A 9,689-nucleotide genomic window follows, 5' to 3' on the forward strand; every position below is an offset into this window, starting at 1 on the left:
TATATCGTGTATCGCGATATGGCCTAAAAATATCGAGATATTAAAAAAAGGCCATATCGCCCAGCCCTAGTGGAAGCTCGCAGCGTTACATGTTTGCTGTTTTTCTGGGAAATTGCAGTCTTCAAACACAAGCACAGTCTCCAATAACAGCAGAAAAATACTCAATATTGTTCGCCAAATGTTTTTAAGAAAGAAAAAGTCACTAAAATAACTGGCAAAGTCTCCAGATCAACTTGAAGCAACAGAATGAAACTTAGAAAATGCCCTGTGTATTGTTTTCGATTTCAAAATCACTGACTCACTCATTTTGCTGTCAATCAAGAAATTTAGGGCCTGACCTACTAAGTTCCAAATACCACACGCTAGACAGGGTATGCAAAAAATAAAATTGCATGTACTATTACCCAAAAAGGTAGTCCTGTCACGCACATATCTTTTTTAACCATATCTTTTTTTAACCAAAGCGGCAAACAGTTTTGAAAGCCTGGTTGCTGAGTACAGTGGTTAGCATGATCGACTTCCAAGTAGGAGGACCTGGTTCTAATCCCTGACCGCCAAAAGGCATGGACTGGAGCCTGTCCCAGTTATTATAATTATTGTAATTATTATTATATTACAAAACGCAGAATAATAAACCAAGCATTAGACATATCTAGACAAAAGCTTTACACGTTGAAACAGATGGCCAATGAACTCTAACAGGCGCTTTATTCCAAATGTGTTTAACATCATGTCACAAATGCAGCTGTAGTTTTGTTATCAAATAGCAACATATTACAATATGACAGAAGCTTGGCATATACATACCTCCTGATGTTGATGAAGCAGACGCCAGAAAGGCTAGCATCAACAGTGCACGCCATCCCGCAGACATTTTCCCTATCAGAAAAAATACTCAGTCAGACATTGGAATGGTCCTGAATATTACTTTAAAGCTGTTCAACGTTGTGCGTCGAGTCCTAATGCTAACCAATATAGAAATATAACCTTAGAGGAAAATCAAATTTAACACTTAAAACCTTTAGCATATCTGTATGTGGGATTAAATTTAATTAAAGGTAGGCAATGGGTCCTATAAAAATGGGACCCATTGCCTCCCTGCTTGGCACTCATCAAGGGTTGGAATTGGGGGTTAAATCAACAAATGATTCCCGAGTGCGGCCACCACTGCTACTCACTGCTCTCCTCACCTCCCAGGGGGTGAACATGGGGATGGGTCAAATGCAGAGGATAATTTCACCACACGTAGTGTGTGTGTGTGTGTGTGTGTGTGTGTGTGTGTGTGTGTGTGTGTGTGTGTGTGTGTGTGTGTGAGACTATCGTTGGGACTTTAACTTTGAATTAAATTTAAATTATGGAACGGATTAACCAAATAGATCAAACAAAGCACCAATATAATTCAGTTTAAGAAACTGTTCAAACTACAAGTGTTCCCAAAGTACACAGAACAATAATTATGATGAACATCTTGAACCTTTTTTTTCCTTTAAGATAAAGACTACTTATGTATTTAATAGGTATTTACTTACTATGGTATATAATTCATTTATTATTTATTTATTCACTGTTCTGTTAAAGCGACTTGTCCAGGGTGTACCCCGTCTTCCGCCCGAATGCAGCTGAGATAGGCTCCAGCACCCCCTGCGACCCCAAAAAAGGGACAAGCAGTAGAAAATGGATGGATGTTCTGTTACAGAGAAGAAGGAAATTGGATACAATTGCTATAGAATTAAAAGTGGTAGGATTAAATAAGATCTGCTTCTTCCTACTCCTTTTCGGACGTGCTGTAATGAAACAAGTGGAAATATGTGATGCATTACATTGTATCGTATGCCTGTTCGAGATAAAATAAACTGAATATTCGGACATGATTTCGTCGACAAGCATATTGCGACAGGCGTATTCGTAAAATCCCTGAGTCGCTAACGACATTAATTTGAACAAAAATAAAAACGTAACACTGCTGGTAGCTTAAAGATGTGGAATGTTGCTACACGAATAAGCGTGAAGAGCAAACTGTTACTGTACGTGTAGTCGGCTCACGTCGCGTCGCCATTTCAGCTAGCGCCATATTGTTTTCGTTTCTTACAAATAAAAACGTCACTACTTACCTAATTTGAGTCAGTGTTAGTCGATGTGTGTTTTCTGATATCGACACCATTAATTTGCGAACAAAGATGGTCAAAGTTTAATACGCAACATATTTTGGGTAAGCGCCCAGCCTCATACCACGTAGGACCGCCCAATTCCCGTCAAAGAAGCAGTGTCGTAAAAAAATGTTGCGCCCCTCGTAGATCTCAAAACATACGGATGGACCTACCGAGATGCACATTACAGTATTCAGTAGTCTGCTGAACTCACTTGTGCCAGAATACTGTGTCACATAAATGTCACTAATCTTGTTTATAAACGTTAGTGCTTTTAGTGCAAGATATTTCCAGTATATGGAAGACCATTAACATCATATACATCTTATAAGTAGACGCAGCATTGCTGCTGTGACGCGAGAAATTCGGCCGCCATCTTGAAGTGGTGATGAGGAGCCGGCGAGCAGCCTAAACTGACAGTTGACAGGTAGAAAACAAAGATGCCGGGCTGGTGTTCAGCGTTTTCCTGCTCAAATGAGCGGACTCTTGAAAATAGGGATCGGGGGATTACTTTTCACAAGTAAGATTTAACATAAACGTACTATTGGTTGTATTTTGTGGAAAGAATATTACCACAGAGTTGAGAAGGAGCAAATATCTTCAATAGTACTGAAATCGTAGCCGCGAGCAAACAAGAATATGAATATAACAGAATTGCTTGGTAATAAATGTTAGCTAATTAGACAATCAGATGGACAGTGGCTATACAGTATGATACAAGTCTAAATTTAGTCTAGCTTTCCAACCAAAATCCTCAGTGCTGAACTCTGTAGAATTTGCACCTGGCTCGCTGACAACAAGCTATCCATACACTTGGGTAAAACTATTTGGGTCCCACATCAACCTAAAGAAAGTCAATGACTTCACTATAAAAGTAGGTGACATTGTTATCACCAGGAAAGTTAAGGTCACCTACCTCGGTTCCATTCTAGAGGCTAATCTTTCCTGTGATAAAATGGCAACCAAGGTAATCAAAAAGGTCAACCAACGATCGAGGTTTCTCTATAGAATCTCCTCTCTGGTCAACAAAAGCACTATGAAGATTCTGGCGGGAACTCTCATTCAACCCTTTTTCGACCTTTTCACCTCATGGTACCCTAGCACCTCCAAAACCCTCAAATCTAGACTCCAAACATCCCAGACCAAGCTAGTCAGATTACTTCTAGACCTTCACCGCAGATCACACCTCACTCCTACCCACTTCTCCAAAGTGGGCTGGCTCAGGTTGGAGGACAGAGTAAAACAACTTGCACTGAGCCTAGTCTATAAAATCCGCTACACCTCCCTGATACCGAAGTACATGTCAAACTACTTCCTTAACGTAAATGACCGCCATAACCACAACACCAGAGGGAGCTCCACTAACCACGTTAAACCCAGATTCCGATCTAACAAAGGTCTTAACTCATTCTCTTTCTATGCCACATCAATATGGAATGCACTCCCAACAGGTGTAAAAGAAAGGGCATCTCTATCCTCCTTCAAATTCGCACTGAAAGAACACCTCCAGGCAACTTCAACCCTAAACTAACACCCTCCCTTCCTCATCATACCTCTTCGGATTGTAAATAATCAAATGTAGACACTTTTTCTTACACTTTCTGATCTCTCTTTCTGTGTCCACTACTTGCTGTACATATCCTACCAAGTCCGTCCTACACTGTTACAATGTCCATTTCTCTGATGATGCAATTGTTGATGACTGAAGTGTTGATACCAACCAAACCTAAACCCCCCCACCCCCCTCCATATCCCACACTCCGGATTGTAAATAATGTAAATAATTCAATGTATATACTCTGATGATTATCTTGTGTGATGACTGTATTATGAAAATAGTATATATCTGTATCATAAATCAATGGACCTCGATTTAAACAAGTTGAAAAACTTATTCGGGTGTTACCATTTAGTGGTCAATTGTACGGAATATGTACTTCACTGTGCAATCTACTAATAAAAGTTTCAATCAATCAATGAATCAATGTAGGATATACGCATGTATATATAACCTAATCATATTTTTTCTTGAACTTAAAAATAGCTGTTCGTTTTTTTCCCCCTTCTCTGGGATTATATTCCCAGTTTTGGTCTCAGACGTCTGGTCACTTATAGCACATAAGAATATTCTATTACTGTTAAGCACACTATGAATAATAAAACACGCCAAAAAATGTGTCCTTTATCATAGCTATACGTATGACAAAAAACCGCGTGAAAATCAGTGGTATTCAGTGAGGTAAGATTAATTAAATGCGCTGACAGTTCATTGCTCCTGCCAAATGAATTGCACTGAGTGGAGCGGATCACCACTCCAAGATGGCGGCCCCGCATCTCGTCAGCGCCAGTAGGCAGGAGCGGTCGATGCTGCGTCTACTTATAAGATGTCTATGATTAACATCACATATTTCTGCCTTCCATTTATCCCGGAAGTTGGAAGGCGGAGCTCAGAATGACGTCACATCCGAGTTACATGGGTTTTTTTTGTTTTGTTTTTTTGAACGACAAACATACATTTATAATGCACACATTAGCGAAACATGTCAAGGAAAGAAAACAAAAGCAAATACAGATAGAGTATTAAATAATACATAAAACAAATAAAAAATATGAAAGACAAAAAGGTCTACCTAAATCACTTTAAATGTTTTTAACAAAGATATCAATTGAATCAATCATACAATCGATCAAAGTTTACTTACATAGCCCTAAATCACGAGTGTCTCAAAGGGCTGCACAAGCCACAGCGACATCAGATCCCACATCAGAGCAAGAAAAAACTCAACCCAATGGGATGACAATGAGAAACCTTGGAGGGGACTGCAGATGTTGGAAGGTTTGTGTCATGTTTGTCCTCAAACAAAAAACATACTAAAAAAATATAATTATTTTTACCCCATCTTTTTCCATTTTCAATCCTTTTTTAAAAGATGCTCCAGGGAGCCACTAGGGCGGCACTAAAGAGCCACTGGTTGCTTACCCCCGGACTCGAGCATGCAGTTGGCAATCAAATTTTAATCCTATTTAACAGTATTAATATCATGGAAAACAAGTCTAACCTACCCCTAAAAGTGGATGTTCAGCATTGCTGCTTCTTGGCTGCTGGCAGTGTGCACAATTTGCATTTGGCATGATGACGACTGGCAGGTGCAATTTTGTCAACTTTTCATAACATCTTTACCTTAAGGATGTGTCCTTCATTCAGCAGGTGTCATAATGAACAAGACAGCGATTCACGAGGAATGAAAAATGCATGAGAAATCAGCGAGAGCAGCCAGAAGAAGGGACTTTGCAGCGACCAATCAACTGAGCTCCGGAAAGCGTGGTCATCACTGCTCTGCTGTAGGGTTTCTAAACTCGCATACTGTGCTGACTAAAGGCTAGTTGATAAAATGACATCCTGTTTGCACAATCGGTTCCCTGTTTACATTTAAGCCACTACGTTATCACAGGGATGTCTGTTTCCTCTGCACAACAGGCATAAAAACCTTATGTATTGTGGTTATTTTTTTAGCATTATTCTACATCTCAGCAAACAAACCAAAACAAAAACAATATCAATCTTGATTAACCTCAAATGCATGGATGGTTGTTTGTCTACTGTACGGTGACATAATCACTTCCAACAATGAGCTAATTTATGAATAATAGAAACTACAAAAGCACTTATTACAGGACCTATTTCAGACATTTTCTGGAAATGTGATGAAAATCCGTCCATATTATGTTGCTAACTATATACAAACCCTGGCGAAAATATACACTTTACAGAGGTAATAACAGCAATTCTACACTCGGAGCGTTATTTGATATCAAAATTGGCGTTTAGAAAGGTAATTATGTTGCTAACTAACAGACAAAGTAAATCTTGCAAAAACATGGCCTCATTAAAGAAGGTAATAATTGCAAATGTTCAATTCTACAATGGGAGCATTATTTGATATCCAAATCGGCGTTCCGAAGTTTAAAGTATTATTTTTTTACGCGACAGCGTAATTCAATAGACCAGGGGTGTCAAACTCATTTTAGCTTTTGATTGATTGATTGAAACTTGTATTAGTAGATTGCACAGTACAGTACATATTCCGACCACTAAATAGTAACAACCAAATAAGTTTTTCAACTTGTTTAAGTCGGGGTCCACGTTAATCAATTCATGGTACAAATATATACTATCAGCATAATACAGTCATCACACAAGTTAATCATCAGAGTTTATATATTGAATTATTTACATTATTTACAATCCGGGGGGTGGGATGTGGAGGGGGTTAGGTTTGGTTGATATCAGCACTTCAGTCATCAACAATTATATCATCTGAGAAATGGACTTTGAAACAGTGTAGGTCTGACTTGGTAGGATATGTACAGTGAGCAGTGAACATAGTGAGCTCAGAAAGCATAAGAACAAGTATATACATTTGATTATTTACATTTGATTATTTACAATCCGGGGAGGTGGGATGTGGTGGGGGGAGGTTTGTTAGTCTAGGGTTGTAGTTGCCTGGAGGTGTTCTTTTAGTGCGGTTTTGAAGGAGGATAGAGATGCACTTTCTTTTACACCTGTTGGGAGTGCATTCTATATTGATGTGGCATAGAAGGTGAATGGGGCCGCATGGAGGAAAATCTGTACACACGTGGGGCAAACTATTAAAATCATGGCATTAAAACAACGTCAGATTGTTTTCTTTGTCTTACTTTGGCCAAAAATAGAACAAACACATTCTGAAAATATTACAATAAAAATATAGAAAAAAATACCGGCAGCGGTAAAGTTTAGATCCATGAAGGAAAGAAGAAAGTGAATGAATGTTTATGACTAGAGATGTCCGATAACATCGGCCTGCCGATATTATCGGCCGATGACTGCTTTTAAAATGTAATATCGGAAATTATCGGTATCGGTTTCAAAAAGTGGGGCAGCACGGTGGAAGAGGGGTTAGTGCATCTGCCTCACAATACGAAGGTCCTGAGTAGTCTTGGGTTCAATCCCGGGCTTGGGATCTTTCTGTGTAGAGTTTGCATGTCCTCCCCGTGACTGCGTGGGTTCCCTCCGGGTACTCCGGCTTCCTCCCACCTCCAAAGACATGCACCTGGGGATAGGTTGATTGACAACACTAAATTGGCCCTAGTGTGTGAATGTGAGTGTGAATGTTGTCTGTCTATCTGTGTTGGCCCTGCGATGAGGTGGCTACTTGTCCAGGGTGTACCCCGCCTTCCGCCCGATTGTAGCTGAGTTAGGCTCCAGCGCCCCCCGCGACCCCAAAGGGAATAAGCGGTAGACAATGGATGGATGGATGGGTTTCAAAAAGTAAAATTAATGACTTTTTAAAACGCCGCTGTACGGTGCGGTACATATCCGGTAAAACACAGACGTCTAGTATACTCTGGACTGAAGCTGTGTGCCTTCGTTGTTTTTGTAGCTGTTGTTTTGAGGCATGTTTAAAAAAAATAAAAATAATGCACTTTGTGAAAGTCAAAGTATAGTATTTCCCATAGTTGTAATGGGTATCAGGATTATCTCAGGGAGAGCATGTCCCAAATTCCAAGCTGTTTTGAGGCACGTTAAACGCACTTTGTGACTTCAATAATAAATAGGGCAGTGCCATGTTGGCACTTTTTCCATAACTGGAGTTGACGCTGTTCTCTTATTTTGGAAAACCTTGTTTTTGATTGGTTGGTTGAAACTTGTATTAGTAGATTGCACAGTACAGTACATATTCTGTACAATTGACCACTAAATGGTAACACCCGAATAAGTTTTTCAACTTGTTTAAATCGCGGTCCACGTTAATCAATTCATGGTAAAGTTACATTGTTTAATGCATCCACCGGGACATCCACAACAAAATTAGGCATAATAATGTGTTAATTCCACAACTGTATATATCGGTATCGGTTGATATCGGAATCGGTAATTAAGAGTTGGACAATATCGAATATCGGATATCGGCAAAAAAGCCATTATCGGACATCTCTATTTATAACTGTATACATTTACATATACATAAAAATGTTTTTTTTTGTTGTATTTTTTTTTTTATGATTTAAGTAACGATTATGACAACCGTTTTCCAAAACACAATATAGAATGTGAGATACAACAGGATAATGCAGACATTTATCATTTGTTTTCAAAACGGTTACAAAAAAGTGGGACTCCAAAAATGTACTGTGGGACCCTATTTTTATGACCCGATACCGATGGGGACCCTGGGACCCCATTTTGAAAATTCCTAGCACCAACACTGATTGAGTATTGGTGCGACAACCTTTTTCCAAAACACAATATAGAATGTGAGATATAACAGCATAATGCAGACATTTATCATTTGTTTTAAAAACAGTTACAAAAAAGTGGGACCCCAAAAATTGACTGTGGGACCCCATTTTTATGACTTGATGGGGTCCCTGGGACCCTATTTAGAAAATTCCTAGCGCCAACACTGATGGAGTAGCGGTGCGACAACTTTTTTCCATAACACAATGTAGAATGTGCGATATAACAAGATAATGCAGACATTTATCATTTGTTTTCAAAACAGTTACAAAAAAGTGGGACCCCAAAAATTTACTAGCGCCAACACTGATGGAATATTGGTGCGTGCAAAACAGCAGCAGGCGGCTGTGCCTTGCGGGCCAGATTAAATACTGATCAAGTATCATCCCGGCGGCCATAGGTCACAGGCACCGACCACCCAGGCCCGAGCACCCATGTGAGATTGATGGCGACTATCAATCTTTAAGATAATTTTTGATAAATCAATCTTGTTGCTGTTGATTTTGTGGCGAGTTTGGTCCCTTTTACATATTGAATTAAGTCACAAATCAAGAAGTCTATGATTAATAAAATCTTACCATAATTTCATTGAACCCGATAATGAACCAATGACACAATCAACTTGACTTTAAACACACTGCACACGAGCAAATGAAGGGCATACTTACTATACAGCCATACATGTCACACGAAGGGTGGCAGTATGAACAATGCCAACACTGTCATAAACATGTGCCATATAGTGAAACCACACTACAACAACAACAAACACATTTTGCAAAAAGGCCAATTTTTTTTAGTGTTGCCAATCAACCTATCCCCCCAGGTGCATGTTTTTGGAAGTGGGAGGAAGCCGGAGTGCCCGGAGGGAACCCACGCAGTCACGGGGAGAACATGCAAACTCTACACTGAAAGATCCCGAGCCCGGGATTGAACTCAGGACTACTCAGGACCTTCGTATTGTGAGACACATGCACTATACACCCTCCGCCCGAATGCAGCTGAGATTAAGCTCCAACTCCCCCCGCGACCCCAAAAGGGACAAGCGGTAGAAAATGGATGGATGGATGGATTTGCACTGCAACACAACATAAGCACTACAGAACAAATTCCCAGAATTCCCTGCAGCACCAGCTCTTCCGGGACGCTACAATATAAACAAACGCCATTGGTGGATCTACACCTAACATCCACTGTAATGATACCACGTACAATAGCGTATCTAGTCGATACTACTATGATTACATATATATTTTTTAACA

General features: G+C 39.7%; 1 protein-coding gene across 1 annotated transcript in view; it reads right to left on the minus strand.

Moving 5' to 3' along the window:
- The window catches only part of il6st (interleukin 6 cytokine family signal transduce), a 63,614-nt gene extending 61,358 nt beyond the window's left edge, over positions 1–2,256 (minus strand). Inside the window, exons 1-2 of the mRNA XM_061980673.2 lie at positions 2,112–2,256; positions 808–879 (exon numbers count right to left, since the gene is read on the minus strand). Coding sequence (XP_061836657.2) covers positions 808–874 — 67 coding nt within the window. The 5' untranslated portion in view covers positions 875–879; positions 2,112–2,256. The remainder of the gene's footprint in view (positions 1–807; positions 880–2,111) is intronic.
- Between the last annotated feature and the right edge of the window lie 7,433 nt (positions 2,257–9,689).

The sequence above is a fragment of the Nerophis lumbriciformis genome, linkage group LG20 (assembly GCF_033978685.3).
Source record: "Nerophis lumbriciformis linkage group LG20, RoL_Nlum_v2.1, whole genome shotgun sequence".
Lineage (NCBI taxonomy): Eukaryota > Metazoa > Chordata > Actinopteri > Syngnathiformes > Syngnathidae > Nerophis > Nerophis lumbriciformis.